The sequence below is a fragment of the Atheta coriaria genome, unplaced genomic scaffold, assembly GCF_025399875.1.
Source record: "Atheta coriaria isolate IRGN ID8LTWV9N9 unplaced genomic scaffold, Caltech_Dcor_3.1 hic_scaffold_7_pilon, whole genome shotgun sequence".
Lineage (NCBI taxonomy): Eukaryota > Metazoa > Arthropoda > Insecta > Coleoptera > Staphylinidae > Dalotia > Dalotia coriaria.
In genome coordinates, this window is record NW_027045449.1 from 8,481,806 (window position 1) to 8,499,513 (window position 17,708).

The window sequence follows — 17,708 nt, forward strand, 5'->3', positions numbered from 1 at the left end:
TAGTATTGATCAAATTGGTCTAGGCGTTGTTGAGTTTTGCGCTTACCAACAGATTTTCCCAATCATTTTTAGATTAAAGATTTAAAAATATATTTTTCTTAAAACTGTTCTTTTCGTATATTAGTTAAAATTTTAGCAGGTTTTTTTTTTATTTCGAACGCTACCATGAGCTAACAAAGAGAGAAATCCTATAACTTTGTAAAAAAGAAAGAAATAATAAATTATAAGACCCAAACCGCAAAATATGTAATCCTTAGAGAAAATAATCCAAGGATTATCACTTTTCCTTGTTTATTCGTTCACCGTGTCTCTCTGTATGTGTGTATGTTGTTAATTACTACTTAGATTATCATTTTTTATATATCACTTCATTAATTAGTCATCCACGTCCATAAATTCGTCCTTAAAGTAATTTTTACCACCACCATGTATCAGTTGAATCAATAATTCAATTAGAATATATTTGATGAGAATAATTCAGACGCTTAATTAAGACCGATCGGCCCTCTTGACACCCTCGAGGAATATGAGTTCAATAGATGCTTGAAATTCAATTAATATTCGACACTAATCGAAATCCCCAACAATTTCGTCCAATTTAAATAAATTAAATGCCAACGTTTTGCTACGATTGTTATCATTTAATTTATTCCTTCATATTTTTATAGTACGCTGCTGTTTGTCGAATAAATAATTGCATAATTCATTGATAATAACAGTTGATAGCAGATTTAATGTCAATTCTAATATACGATGTGTTCGTGTGAGAAATGCAAGAGTTAAGTATTAGAATAAAAAAATGCGAATAAAAGACTGACCTGCGTGCATATCTCGCCGGAGTGATGATTGCAGGTGTTGCCAGCAGCGACTGCAGCAGCACACGCCGCAGTTCCGGGTACCTTCAGTTGATCCTGTTTGTAGTCCGGCTGATAAGGCAATAACATTCTGATTTTGCCCCAGCGATTGAAGAAGAGCGCGATGGCGGCGACCCACACCAGCAGGACGATGAGCACTATGCCTATTTCTACTCCACGTACCTATAAATATAAAAAATATGAAAAAATGTTTTTTATTAATTCTGACACATTGTATATTCTTTATTAATTAAGTTTATCACACTGGGCTATTGATTTCGACTCGTTAGTGCCGACTGGTCGCAATTCAATTATGTAGAGCCACTCGATGCACTTTGTAGATGATATCGTTTGCGCGTGTGGGTGGGGTACGCATAAAGGGTTGAAATAAAGTTAATTACTCACCGTGGAACTACTCGTGGGATACTCGACGTCCGGCGCGTCCGACGCGGGTGATTCCGACGTGACATCCTGCTGCGTGGTCGTCTTTGGAGGCTCTGCAAAACACAATTTACATCAATTTCCTCACTCGGACAAATGAAACAAAACGGTAAACAAACAAAAGAAGGCAACAATGAGTAGTAAAACCAATATTAATATGACGTACATACTACATCGGCTACGAGTTGGCTAATAACATGTAAACAAGTCGTATAACAAAACGCTAACGATAAACAAACACATAAAAAGGTAGTGACGTCATAATAAACTACGACACAACACGAAATAATATGAACGACGATTGCCATTAAACAAACATATACGAAAAATTCGAGAGACAATTTAACAACGAAATGACAAAGCATAAAGCAGCGATCGGATATTGACGGTTTCCGTTTCCGATCTCTCAGAGTCTCACAAAGTCTGGGCTCTTGAAACTCGGAAATACACGTAACTCAAAGTTGGAGAGTTGTTTGAGTTGCGAGTTCCGAGTTCGGAACGCCTCAAGAACGGACGGAAACAAAAGAAGCAGAAAACAAAACAAATGTTTCATTTCATCTGTAATGACAGTTATAAGGTAAAAATGGCCGAAAAAAATACATCGGATAGTTGGTAAACTTCAAGATAAATTTGAAACGATAAAGTTGGAAAAGATACGTTCAAACAACCAGGAAATTATTAAATTTTAGTTTTATACAGTGTGTTCGTAGTTTTTATAAAAGAAAATTTATAATTCTTAATTTTATGATAAAAAAGAATAAAATTTTAATAAGGTTTTGAAAAAATTCCGTTTTTTTGTAATTTTATGTGATTTTTACTTTGGACACACTGTATAAACCTACAATACAGTAGCATACACCTTGGCTACTTGAAAACATCAAAAAACAATAAATTGTGTGAATCTTACGACATGGCGATGCGTCGTTGAGACGTTTTGCATGTTTTAATGACATCTTAACAACTGCGGCAAACACAGGAGACAAAAAACAGAAACAAATTAGAGAATTAGACAAACAAACACATTTCACATCCTGCGTGTAAACCCGAACATAAAACTGTTAAACAGAAAGTTATGTGACTTTTATGTGATGATAAAATGTGTCGCTGCACACATCGAAAGCTTCTTTTTACTCGTAAGTTATGTTTTTCAAGGTCTATTCACCACTAGGTGGCTGCAGTAGAATGGTTACGAGGTTATGTACAGGCGTGTGGCTTACCCAGTGTGCGGAAGACAATCGGCCGGCTCTTATACTTTTGCCGCCGTAGACGGCGGCGACGGTCAGCTGGTACTGCGTGTCCGGCTTGAGATGTTGCAGCGTCACCGCGTCCGAGTTGCCGGCGACGATCGCCACCACTCTGAAACTAACGACCTAGTTTATTCTAGTTACAGCACGTGCTCGCTTATTACTAGCAGAGCCAACATCAAGCGATAGAAGTATAGAAACTAATACTGCCCTGTCTATAAAATACGTTTTCGTTTAGTTTTTTGCTTATATCTCGGTTGTTATTAATGTTAAAGCGATAAAATTTATGGTAACGTATAGTCAAATAACCTACCTTTAATTTAACCTCAAAAATATTGAATTTATATGAATAGTTTTTAAAATATTTGAATTCAAAATAAGCATTTTTAATTAAAAAATTGTTAAAAAGCAATAAATATGGAACTAAATAAAAAAAAACTAGTTTATCATAAAAAACGTATTCGAAATATCCAAATACTATTGGAATGAAATCAAAGTAAACTCGTATTGCAATCGATTGCCCACCAAACTACCCCCACCGCCGCAACTGTAGAAAATGATGGCGCAGGGTGACCGGCTGATATTTCGAATGCGAGCGCGTGTGCCGACTATTTTAATATTAAACCACGTGTCTGACACAAAAACATATTTTCGTCTGGCTGCACAACGACAATGTATACAAAACAAATTCGTCAAGACAGCTCTATACTAATATCAAGACGGTTATTTCAATATTTGTTTCTTATTACTGTTCGGCCACCCCGACGACTAATAGTAAAAAGCGTGTGGAAATTAGGTCAATCACATAATATTCAAAAATCATCAATATTTGATTACGGAAATCCGACTAAAAAATAAAATACTCACTCTTGAAATAATATGAGTTTTAAATATGATTTTATAATCCAAATATAATGCACTCGCAAAATCCACTCACTTAGTTATAAATAAATAATACGCTTCTGTTCACTAATTAATGTCAAAAAATGTAACCGGGAGAATGGTGTAGGTTTCGCGCGCGAGCGTTCGCGTCCGTCCGGCGACAACCCTTCGCTTGCACAATTCATCGCAACGTTTGGAGGTGCCGGCGGAGGCGGCAGCGGCGGCGGCGGAGCGAACAAAACGAACGCGAGCACCGCGTTAGGTATTCGGGCATTCATTATAGATATCAATGCGCTCGCCGAAGTCGATTGTGCTTTTTCCGAGCCTATTTAGGTCACGCTCTTCGAACGTCGCTCAACGACTTCGATCTATTGTCCCAAGCGTTACATGCACTAAGCATATACATCTTACAGTAAAATCTATAATTATTTTTCTTTTAACCTCAAAAATATCACAATGCTTTAATTAATTAAAATTAATTAAAACCATTTTTCCATTTTCAATTGTCCTGTGCGTTTAGGTAGTACTAATTTAAAGTAATATTTTTCTCTTGGTATATTGAGTAGAATAGGGCGCAACCCAACATACATCCACTAATACGTAGTTATTACACTCAATGTTTGCAGTGCAGACTCAGCACTATAGATGAACACAACCTAAACTAATGTGTAATCGATAATTCACGCAACTAAACATTCCAACTGCTAATAATTTGGTACGAAATTCAAATATGTTAAATCCTTACTAATATTATAAATGCGTATGTCCTGAAGTTTATCGTGCTTTCACGCAAAAACTACTTAACAGATCATCATGAAAATTTGTACACATATTCTTAGTGATCCCCGATAGGTTATAGGCTACTTTTTATTTAATAAAAATACTTATTTTTTTAAATAAAATAAAGAAATTGTTTAGTCACTAATACCTCTGCATCTGGTTATTTGACTACTTGAACGCCATCTAGCATTCCAGCAATGAAGCTCACACCTAAGTACTATAGTACCATCACACTGTATTACCGACAGCTACGTCAACATCAAATCCGTACACATATTCTGAGTGGTCCCCGATGGTCCCCGAATGGTTATAGGCTACTTTTTTATTTAATAAAAAAAATTATTTTATAAATAAAATAAAGAAATTGTTTAGCCAATAATTCCTCTGCATCTGGCTCATTGACTACTTTAACGCCATCTAGCATTCCATCTAAAATTATAACTTTATTGCATGTAGTAATTTCACATCCTAGCCAAGCAGTGAAATATACATTCTTTCTATCAATCCGTTTCAACTATGTATAATGATTTCTAATATTTATTTGATGGATTCAACGCGAGCGAAGCCGCGGGTTAAAGCTAGTAGTTAATATATGTGTATGCATACTTTTAGTTTTAAATTAATTAAATTTTTTTAATCTAAAAAAATATAAATTAATTAAATTCCCTTGTTAAAAATGTTATTTCAGTGTGATAACAGTTAAACGTCCTCGCCCACGCGAAACGAAATAAAAATCCGCCCACGACCACTCGGAAATGCAATCAGCTGAAGATCCGTTAACTACCGCCGCCAGTGAAACGCGAACGCAAGAATAAAAGTACCCTTCTAAGCGTGGATAGAAATTAAAAATGTATGCGACCGGAATGTAAAACGCTAATATTAAATTCTGAAAGCATCCCCAATATGCAACAGTATATAATACTACAATCTTCTATGGTATCCTATTCGTATGTAATCTAGGAAAATAAAATTGCTTCCTACTCCAACCCGAAATTGTTATTTTTTCCGGTTTTAGCTTTTTCGCTTTCCGGAATTTTAATTTATTGTTTAATAAAACGAATGTGCTACAGCACTAAACGTAATGCGTTTCCGTGTAACAAAACTAAACTGGAGCAGGCGTTTTCCGCCCTTCCGATTACGCTCGTTTCCGGTCTGCAGTGTGCAGTGTGTTAATGACGTTAATTTAATTAACTAATGAACTTCTATATTTACATTCGCACTTGTGGGTAATTTTGTTTTTATCTAAACGGAACTTATCTAGACTAATTTTATGCAATAAAATTATGCAACCAAATATACTCATATTTGTATAGTTGGTTGCATATATTAAACTTACAAATATACCGTATTCCGTTTTAAAGTTGAATCACAGTATTTTAATGAAATTCACTTTAAAAACCAAAAAGATTCAAATTGAATTTTTTCAACCTCAATGAGTGTCACAGTGAATCGATGCTACCCGAATGATATTCGCGCGATGACTGCCGGCGTCGAGTGCGGCGTGGAACGACTAATTGAATCCTTTCAAGACGCGCTCAACCGACCGGCCAGCCCCCGACTGACTGCACTCACACCCACATACACCTTCCCATACACTCGCCTCGACAAAAATGTGATGTGACAGTGTAAAACCGATGAAGACAAACTTGAACACGTTCGCGGACGATGGACCAAATTCCAAAAAGTGAGATACAAAAATGATACGGATGTGAAACACCCCCTGGAGAAATACGAGGTAGAAGGGAGAAAAATGAGAGTTTGGTAAAGTTTTCCAAGATAAATCACGCGTTTCGCCACTCTTCGCTTCTTTTCATCACGAGCGCGCAGAGACTCCAAAGTAACCTAATTAATGCCCGGTCGGCGTCATTGCGCCAAATCGCTTACGAAAATAAATATCGTAATTATAAAGTTATTAAAACTTTAGAAAAGCTTTTAACACACCGACACCACCAGTAATTATCGTTTTGCAAATTACAGAAAACTGTAATGTCAATTATATAAATTACAGACTCACATAACTCACATAACCTCAATTCTAAACTCAAAAGCTGTGAATGGTGCGGTGATGGCTCCTAATTTAATTCGTACGAATCGATTGCCACCCCCTCAACGGACAGATATTTTCGTGCATCAAAACAGACACCTATGTTTACCCCCATCAATATTTCTATATCAAGATCTACTACTACGTACGTCTATTGCTACGTCTACGTTCTGGATGGCTAAATCAATTCGAGTTCGATTTCTAGTTGAGTGCGCGACGCGCGGGGGTGCGAAAGAGCGTGAGACGAACCTAGACACACACCTGGCATCCGTCGGCTTGTAAGTGACGTCGTACTTCTCGATGTGTTCGATGGACGTGTCCCACGAGACGCGTACCGACGTCGGGCTGATGAACGTCACCGTGATGTTCTCTGGAATGCCCGGCATGCCGGGCATCGGTGGCATTGAACCTGTGAATAATGTAGAAATCTGTATTGTTGGTAAGTAGAAACCTGTAATTCTATTTGACAGTATAACCACACTTTGTAAGCAGTAATTTTAATTTTACTTAATTTTACTGTTTTATAATGGTTTCTTAAATTAATTTCAATCAACTTCCGGTCTGTTGCGGTTGCAGGCGCGAGATTCTAATCAGAAAATACAATAAACGTAGACGATGCCACAAACAAAGCCTGCGCTGTGTTTGTTTAATTAGCGCGCTGCGCTGCTAGTTTTAATTAAACACTCCCGGACGTGAAGATGCGGAAATAGTGTAGCACGTTGAGGCACTCAAGTGTTTCATCCATGAGATATAATGCAGAATACAAGCATGCGGATAATCCAAGTCAAGGTTATTTTAAAAACTATTTTTATTTTATTTTATTTTTAAATTGTAATTTTTGTATTTTGTTCTTTTTTATTTACCTGCTAATCCGGCACTGTGTAGCAGAATGACTGTGGCCACCAAGATCATATTAGCTGCACGCTGAGTCCCCAGTCGGCGCTAGCATGGCGCTGCCCGGGGATGGGATCACGACGCGAGCGGGGGCGGCGCGACGACGCCCGCCGTGAGGGCACACGACGACGCCGACACTGTCGACGCCGCTCGCAGATGCATCGCCTAGAAAATACTGTAACAAAACAAACAAATCATAAATCTATTACATCGATAATACAGAAATCTATAAAAAAAAAACTACTTGAGCACAACCACAAACATAATATTTTCAGATTTGAATTTGCGGTTTATCGCAATTTCAGCGTGTGTAGAACTTCACGATGCGTAGAAAACAAATTGATACTAACGACGGTAACGACCACCACCCTCGGGCTGTCGAATGTCGAGGTTGAAGTAAATCGGCATGCTTGCAAATCCCCGAGATGAAGAAGCAGAGCAAAGGCCGTCGACGAATGCGATTTGCGGCGAATGGGCAAATTGAGATTGATTTTGCGCGCCGCCGACAGGCGGTCACGGCGATCCGAAGAAGAATAACGAGAAGCGATGGAACGATAAAGCGAAATGCCTACTGATGTTAAAGAAACTTGACGGCGGAGATTGGTGAAAAAGAGCGGTAAACCGCTAACGATTTGTTCAATGGGAGTCGAAATATCTGCAAACGTTGCAAACATATCAGGGAAACACATAAAAGCCGAGGTAAAAAACATAATTTGTTTCTTATAGGCACAAAAACATGTTTTTATGCCTTCATTGTGTAACATTTTCTACTTTAATACTGTTTTTCTGCAGAAATAAGAAAACATAAAAATCTTGATGAATTGCTTCAGTTTAATATTTGGTTTGTTTATTTTTCTTCAGTAGTTTTAATTTAAACGGCATATAAAGTTCTGTTGGCTCCGCCCACATGCACACTTAACATGCTGCAGCGGAAATGTTTTTTCCTGATGTAATTTTCCTCTCAGCACATTTTGTATTCTTTTTGCCAAACCACGCTGAAATTAACTCACGCTATAAAAGGCTTAAACCCTCGGCTTTTTACACGCCCGCCTTGCATTACTCTAAGTGCTCGCTAGCGAATACTTGGCAGGCAACCAACCATACTGACGCGAAGGTTAATCTCGTGCAGGCTTTTGCATAAAAGTGCGCTGCTTGACTGCATTACCGCAAAGCGCTTTTCGGCATTAAAATTTGCCACACTGTCAACAACTGATAATGTCACCCTCGAGTGGTGTATTCATAACAGGATCATAAAACACAGTCTCAATGGAATTAGATTTGCAAAGGAAATATTTACGCGCTGTTGTGCAGAAGATGGCAGCACTGTGTTCCAGCCTATTTATTTTAAAGTGTGTACAGTTGAAAGATTGAGATTTATGCTAAAAGGAAGTGCAGCAGCCAGTCAATGGGTCGGTGGAGAAAAAGAATTGTGAGTAGACTACCGAGCAGACCGCGTAACAAAATGGCGTCCAGGGCGTAGTGCAATGGACTCATCTGTAAAGATGTTTCAGCGGAAACGTTTTGTATGTGTACGATCAACACCATTTGCAAGACCATTAAACATGCCAATAACTTCATCTAAAAGTTAATAAATATTTATGTTGGATTTAGAATTTTGTTTTTCAAAAGCTTACCATTTTAACAAATAAATATTTGCGCGGATAAATTTTTAAACACAATGAAAATATATGTTACTAGCTTATATATGCGCACATCGCGGACGATAGTTATTAGAGATAACTATATTAAGATTATTTTACATTTTTTAGGAATTTGTGTGCAAATCAGGAAACAAAACAATTCAAAACTATTCAAATTTGAATTCTGACCTAGGTATATAGATTAGAGGCATAAAAATAACAACAATCTAATTCTAAATAATCTAGGTTGTAAAGTAAATTTGAATAACACTAATTTGTTACGCAGTTTGCCAATAAACTCATTTCCAAGATTTTTAGAGACAAAATATTGCAGAAATTTTACAAAAAATTTCATAAATTACTAGCCTTTGCCCGTGATTTAGTCCCGGAAGTGTTTAATAAAAATGTCATTCGTTTTTACTCTCTTGTTTTAGACATAGTATAAGTCAATTCTATCAATAAGATTCGCAATTTTATTTTAAAGAAATTAATTATATAAAGAATTGCTAATAATGCACTTCAGCGTGCCATCTCGGATTCAACTATTTAACTATAACTATGATTGAATCTCAATGCCAACTTTTATTCTATAGAAAAGGGATGTATTTAGGGTTTTCCCGGCAATAATTCAAATTTTTCTCATCGTAAAAACCATCCTTGGACTTTAACGAACATTTAAAAAAAAGAAAATTAGTCTAGGCGTTGTTGAGTTATGCGCATACCAACAGATTTTGCGATTTGAGTAATATTTATTCAAATAGAATGACAAAGTAGCAATTCATTCATAAGATCAAATCGAACAAAATACAATATTATAAAGGTTTTGTATAGAAAATGTTATTAAATAAATATAATAAATATTACAGTGACCGACAAATTAATAATAACACCAAAGCATAGTTAGAAGTACAATTTATTAGTGGATTTATAATATTTATTACATTAATTAATAATTAATCATTTAATTAATTAGTGACGTGAGTTCAGTTAATCTATATTTCATAGCATTTATACAACTTGCAAGAGAACAGAAAGGCCAGCCCATAATGAATTGCCCAATCCCAATAGACCCAAAATAAATGCTACAGGATTGTATCCTATAAGAACAAATCTCAAAATTCTACCAAGCAGACCATAATTTCCTTGGTCTTCTTCGCCATTTGCTACAATAATATCTGAAATTGGAGTAGCTGACGCAATTGAATACAAAACAAAGATGGCGGCGATTAATAGTAATAATTTTGCCTACGAACAAGTCATATGATTAATATTTATAGGTTATATATATATATATATATATATATATATATATTCTAACTCACCATATTGAATGAAATGTTTAGAAAAATATGTTTTTGTAACTTTTAACCGTACTTATAGACATTTTTTATCATTATAATTCATTATCACATGTTTCCTGATTTGCACACGAATTATTTCTGCATATTTAAACCAATTTGCGTTTGTGCTAATTTAAACACACTGTATATGAGATAATAAATTTACGACATAGGACGTCCGTTAAATTATCGCCACCTGGAATGCGCATTGCGACGACTGGCGCAAACACGCTAAACAATAAGAAACAAAAAAAGACCGTTAAAACACAAACTCGCACAAAGTTTCTCCCCAAATACGCTTCCGTACTACCGTGTTTCACTTTAGTTTTTGTTTGATTTTGCTTCTCTGGGCGCTCGTAAACCGGAGAAAATTTACGATTTAGCTACCATTAACCTTATCGCCATGTTGGCGTGCGTCGGCGGTTGACGAAAGTGCACGAATCGCGTGTTAAAGACAAAACAACGTTCAAAAACGAATGAAATAGTATATAATGGAATTCAATATTAACAATATGGCGGATATTCACCTGTTCACAGCTAATAAAATGGCCGAATTAATGAATTACAGTTTCCTGTAATATAATCTCTTCTCTGTTGAGTGTAAATTTTGATAATTTGTAATTCAACGATGAATAGACCGACTTTGAAGTCAAACAGGAACAGCTTCGGGTAGAAAGCTTCACGACAAAGTTGTGAGCCCGAAGAGAAAGGAACAAAAGCTCCACTTCGCTTTACACTTGATTAAATATTAACGAAATTACAAATTAACCGTTAGTAACGCGCAGGTAAGCTGCGAACGCAGACAACGCGGCAAATTGAGTGTAAATTAAGAAGCACACTCTAAAGTGTATATATGGTTGCCTAGGATAATATAACCTAAGCAAAGTTAAACATTTTGTGCAAATACAATAAAATCTAAAGACACTATTATATTATCCTCACTATTAAACAATAAATAAACAAACAATAAAGTGAAATTACTAGAACATTGTAAAGATTGTCATTACGTTCACAATTGTGATTCGTGTCGGGGAGATATTAAAGTTAACGAAATAAAACACCGCAGGACTATTGTCCACACAGAGCCGGATTAAAAAAAAATAAAATTTATATAAAAATTTATGAAACTGTATAATTTTATCTTGTTGTGAAGTTAAACTATTAAAAATTTAATTTTAAAAGAAATAATTTTTTTGTTAAAATTCATTATTAAATACGGCACTGAATGAAAACATTGTCGAGATATGAGTGCAGTAAGCAAGTAAGAAATAAACCGAGCACGTAAGCAAAGAATACGCGAGTAAGTTACAATCTACAATCTGAAACTGCTGAAGTCGTGAAAATGATGAAAATGTTGAAAGAACCGTAAAAACTAAAACGTGAAAACTCTCGGTTTGTAATATGTAGGAAAAGCGTGATTAACATAAGAAATGTAGGAAATGCAGGAAATGTCGGAAAAAGGTTGAAACGACCTGAAAAGCGCACTGTGCAATTGTGTGGGCGTGTATGGTTGGTGGCATGCTGTTGACTCGCTTCCTGCAGACGCCATATTAACTTTTTCACTCACGTTACGCACATAAAACCATAATATAAATGTTTTTTTATCAAGCGCTAACTTATTTTAAACGATAATTTAATTTGCGACAAGAAAAACTAATAACTACACGAACAGGAATAAGGAAAAGTATATTTGCTTCTTCTTTTATATATTTTTCGATCTTAAGTTCTGTCTTCTATAGGAGTGTAGGTCTTTATGTCTTTAGATCTTTTGATATCTTTTGCGTTTTCAGCGGAGATTCACCGCGTTTGTAAGGTTTGTGAACGTCTGCAGTTGAAGCCTCAAAGCTTCCTTATAAAACATTTTCAAAAGCACGATTTAATTCCATTCCAAGATCTTCGATCTTTTCGTACTTTCATCCTGACGTGTTTGCTATTTACTGAATTTTAGTAAGTTTCTATCTGTTAAAACTCAAAATATGAATATTTTACGGTTTTAGAGGAAGAAATAGTATATTAAGGAACAGGTGACTAAACGAGTGTACAATACCGTTTAGCCACGAGGTGCTTACGCTATTTTTCTACTTCCACTCTAGTTCCACGTTGCGGTTTTTGTATTTCAACTTTTGTATTTTGTATTTTGTATCATCGAAATTTGCTCGCACACTTATACAAACTGTAAGGTTATAAGTGCCATGCCGCGCACCGGCCCATGTGACGCTTCGGTTCATATCGTGCCTCTCCGATACGAGCAGCAACAGCGCCAGCTTTGACGTGTTTGACTGACGTCACATGGCATTTCATACTGCCTTGTGCTGCTTCGTAGGCAAATGCGCAGGCGCTTGCTCCGTCCGTGCATAATGCAAAGTACATAATGAATATTATGTACGGCTTGGCAGTTCGTATATAAAGTACCACTTTTTGTGTCTAAAAACCTTGGAAAAACTGGTGATTTATAGGTAGAAGTAGAAAAATAACATTTTCATCAAAATCTGTTTTCCGCCTGATCAAAAAAATTACGAGAAATTACGTATGATTTTATTTCAGTCACTAATACAACACAATTCCCGATTTATTTGTTTTTAACCAATCGACACTGCTCATAAACTTTATTGGTATAGTTTCCAATTGTTTCCATGCGTTTTTTTATGTTCGTTTGTTTATCTCTCGACGCTCGCCGCATTGTTGCCTGCTGGCGGCAACCCTTGCGTACCTGATTTTGTGCATGTCCGATTGTTTAATTTTTCCGAGTCTCGCCGGGCAATTATTTCCCTTCGTGCACAATAGATGCGCGCCGCGTTCAAATTGTACACGCTTTGTGTGCTCATTGTACAGTCGAGGTTTTTGTCCACTTTATCCGCTTTGTAGTGGCTCTTTCGTTATTTATCATGCTCGGACCGGTATACGCGGTTTGCATTTACATATTTGTTGAATATCAGTGAATAGGCGACTCCGGCACGCAACCTATTGGGCTTGTCAACAAATGAACAGGACTTGTAAGGCCACTTATAAGAAAACGCAGACGTAAAATGAATAATGCACACGATCATTTCAGTTTTTTTTAGACTTTCATTGGCTTTTTGCGAAATCTGTTGTCAATTCAATCAGAAAGTATTGTGTTTTACTGACTCAAATAATACCTACTAAATAACAATTCTATTGAATTTAGAATAAAATATAATTATTTTTGTATTTCTGTAGCAATAAAATAAAAAATTCATGTTTTCTCTAAATTATATTAGATAACAGAAAGTAAGAATACATTTTTAACTTATATTTTAAGTCTGTTGTATGAAGAAAACGTTTAATAATTCAAACAGCGCTACGACACAATTTTACAGCCCCGCCATTGTGCTGTAGTACACGCACGAAACGCACGCACGCATATCGATGGGTTTTCATGTTTTATGACGACTCAACACGCGTTCGTAAAGTCTTTCCAACCAGGATAGACGCATTGTAGTCCTTGACCTAGGATCTAATCATATTTCACTTCTAACAAAACTAAAACTCACTGTTTCTTACAATTTATCATTTCATATGTTCATATATCAACATACATTTACAAATGTTTGAAAGTTGCGCCATCTATATGACAATAGGCTACATATTGAACCATAATTTCGTTATCTCGTCAAAAAACGAAGCATTGTAGTCCTTGACTTAAGTTCTAATCATATTTCACTTCAAACTAAAAATCATTGTAACGCCATCTTTCTTACAATTTATCATTTTTAAGTCCATATATCAACATACGTTAAAAAACGTTTGAAAGTACCGCCATCTATGGGACAATAGGCTACATTTTGAGCAATCATTTCGTTATCTCGTCAAAAATTGTTAAAAAGTAAAATATTTCCAGACAATTTAAGCCTAGGGACAAATTCTAGGACGAATGCAGAAGCGAACGTAAACAACACCCGCTCAGAAATGCGTCCGTTCGATAAACGCGCTGAATAATTGACGAGCGACCAACGACGGCGGCGCACTCGTCTAATAATAACTTCATTTTAACCTGTGCTTCCAACCTGCGAATAGCATTAAAACCCTCAACGCCCTTTTGGTTTAAATTTTTACGCGTAATTAATTGAACTATTTCCTTTATCTATTTACTGCCCCGTGGCACTAATAAAACAGCGTACTTGATTAAATTCACTCTAAGTTTACAGCGATCACTCTTCACTCTTCACTCTTCATTCACCTGCATCTAAGGCAAGCAGCAAACAAAGTTGTTTATCAGACGAGATGTGTGTTTAATAGACGCGACTTGATTGATGCCTCGATCGACGCAAAATTTTCTTTGTAGATTTATGTTCAATGTTCGTGCCATAAATAAATCTTATGAATATCAAAATGGGCGCAGCGCATGAAAATATCGTAAACAACGGATGTTTAGTGCTCTGTTATAAAACTTTATAGTTCTGAAAGCGTACTTAAATTTTGATTTTGATATTGAAGATTTATAAGTGCTATTAAGCACTGACTAGCGCCATCTATAAGCCTTTATAGGTAAATATATGGCAGCAAATTTATATACGCATGCAAAATCTAGGTTATGTTGAGGCTTTTACGGCGGAAATATCAGATCAGTCGTATATGCTTTTCGTCAATAGAAAAACAAATGGTGCCGGGTTTATAGACATTGATTTTGACTGTTCACTGCATAAAAGTAGAGTTTATTTGTTCGCTCGTGTGAAATTGATGCACAGATTTGTTATCTGGTTTGGTGTGTATAAAATACAACGAGAATAACATCAGCTACAATGTTCCCAACACAATTTTGTAAGCAAATTATTACTAAAAAGATTAGTATCTATACTATAAAAATGAATCGCAAAATCTGTTGGTAAGCGCATAACTCAACAACGCCCAGACCAATTTTGCCAATTCTTTCTTTTAAATGTTCGTTAAAGTCCAAGGATGGTTTTTACGGTGAGAAAATTTTGAATAATTGCCGGGAAAACCCTAAAAACCGCCCATTTTTATTGCATAAAAGTTGGCCATGAGATTCAATCATAGTTATAGTTAATTATTTGAATCCGAGGTGGCGCGTTGAAATGCATTTTGCTAATATTCTTTATATAATTAATTTCTTTAAAATAAAATTGCGAATCTTATTGATTGAATTGACACATACTATGTCTAGAACAAGAGAGTAAACAGAAATTACATTTTTATTAAACACTTCTGGGACGAAGTCGCAGGCAAAACCTAATTCCAGGAAAACTTTCGCAAAATTCAAATTAATTCATGCTTTATCATTATAAAGTTTAAAAACATTTTTAGAAGTTGTGAATAGTTGAAAATTATTTTTAAAATCATAAATCATTTTTACTTGCTGACTTTTTACATTTTCCAATAATGAATATCAAATTACAAAGACGTGCTTGAAAAACTTTTAAGTCTATTAACGTCAAGAGCGCGTTATATTCAATTTTAAAAGTTTCCAATTTGTTATTGAACCCAGCAGCTATACAAAATTATATTAAACAAAGGAATGTCTTACGTGTCCCTATGAAAGAGCCAAAGTTAAGAACGTATAACAAATGCAAACTTTTTTTAAACTTTGCGTTACCTCGAAACTTTCCGGTTTTATTTTGCGAGCAACAACAGCACCAAAGAATATTAACCAAGCAACAACATTAAAAGTTTAATTCTTTTTTTTGTTATTGCTTTGTGCGCGCACAGCGTACACGTAGGTACTTACTTAGTTTAATTAAAAATACAACCCCATTAAATTCTGTGTCAAAACAAGATGTGTTTCATTCATTCAATGTTTTCTTTCTTTTTTTTTTCGTATTTCATTTATTTTTCATTCCAACTTTCCGTGATGCAGTGAAAATATTGTGTTTGCTTAAAATTAAACTTAATTAGACATTAATTACTTACTTGGAAATCGTGCTTCATAATTATTGTGTTCTGAAAGCTCAAAATTGTGTTTTATATAAATTTGTGTTAGTATTAGAGGTTTGTAGATGTGTATTTAGTACTTTTACATTTAGTTGTACTTGTTTTATCGATTTCGATGATTCGGACTGTTTGAGGCGAGCACGTTTCTAGTGAGAGTATGAAAACGTTTGTCGCATGAATTATTTACACGCCCGCCTTCGATTAGATGCGTTTCTGCTACATAATTTCGCTGCGGAGTTTTCCATCATCACGAAACGAACGACGAAAGGAAGCACGATCCGTAAGCATACGGCGAATAAATTCAATTCTACTAATATATTTATTTTATATTAAAATATGTTTATATTTTACGACATTTTGAGAATAAAATAATATTATTGAACTAGCTTTTGCCGGCGACTTCGTCCGGGAAGTGTTTAATAAAAATGTAATTCGCTTTTACTCTCTTGTTCTAGACATAGTATGTGTCAATTCTATCAATAAAATTCGCAATTTTATTTTAAAGAAATTAATTATATAAAGAATAGCTAATAATGCACTTCAACGCGCCATCTCGGATGCAACTATTTAACTATAACTATGATTGAATCCCAATGCCAACTTTTATCCTATAGAAAAGGGCTGTCTTTAAGATTTTCCCTGCAATTATTTGAATTTTTCTCGCTGTAAAAACCATCTTTGGACTTTAACAAACATTAAAAAAAAGAATTGGCCGAATTGGTCTAGGCGTTGTTGAGTTATGCGCTTACCAACAGATTTTACGTTTCATTTTTATAATATAGATGTTTGGAACATATACCGCATTGCCCACTTAATTATCCTACTTTATTATACCTTATTTAAAAATATAAACCTTTTATTCACCATGATTACCTCCATAATATAAAAATCAATTTCATTTTTTCCTCCTTCAACGGATCCCTAATAATTTATTCATGCATAATCCAACATGGTTATAATTAGTATGCGTGGGTGACTCCATTGTGACATTTCAACAATGTGCAGTCGAATGCACTATTATCGTATCATGTACGTCCGTTCACTATTGTATTCGCTACCTAGATTACCTCACCATTCAATTATATCCATTCAAAGTACACTTGTCATTTTTAACAAAAATATCTTCATCATGAAATAACTACTTCCCAAAAATATGTTCCTATAAATATCCACGTAGGTAAGGATATGACGTTAAAGGCTGTCAATTCATTTCCACTATACGTAATTAAAGACTATATATGCATGCGTCTGGGTTTCAAAAGTTCGGAAAGTTCCAAAACGATCGAGTTGGAAATTTTGAATAGTTGTATGAATATAAAGCGGAGTGGAGTGAAAATTAATTTTGGAACTGCTGCTGTTTCAAAATGGCGGCTAGACTAAAATGATGATTGCAAATTGAATTCAAGTTAAATCAAATTGAAGAGCGTTGGGACCCAAAACTGCATTATCTACGCTCCACGTCAAGTTTTCACCCGTAATTTATACTAGAATCATAGGGGCATAGGTTTGCGACGAATTCTAGGTACAGAAAATCATGAATAATGAAATTAAAACAGTGATTTTTTCGTAAAAATTTACGTTTTACATAAAATAAAATTTACATAAAATAGGAAAGTTGTGTTTTATCAAATTAATTATTCTGAACTAGCGTTTGCCGCGACTTTGTCCCGGCAGTGTTTAAT

At 35.3% G+C, this 17,708-nt stretch overlaps 1 protein-coding gene across 1 annotated transcript in view; it reads right to left on the reverse strand.

Moving 5' to 3' along the window:
• The window catches only part of LOC135796570 (uncharacterized), a 73,773-nt gene that overhangs the window by 12,219 nt on the left and 43,846 nt on the right, over positions 1-17,708 (reverse strand). Inside the window, 7 exon segments of the mRNA XM_065308643.1 lie at positions 819-1,037; positions 1,260-1,351; positions 2,203-2,256; positions 2,513-2,551; positions 2,554-2,657; positions 6,507-6,654; positions 7,109-7,314. Coding sequence (XP_065164715.1) covers positions 819-1,037; positions 1,260-1,351; positions 2,203-2,256; positions 2,513-2,551; positions 2,554-2,657; positions 6,507-6,654; positions 7,109-7,157 — 705 coding nt within the window. The 5' untranslated portion in view covers positions 7,158-7,314.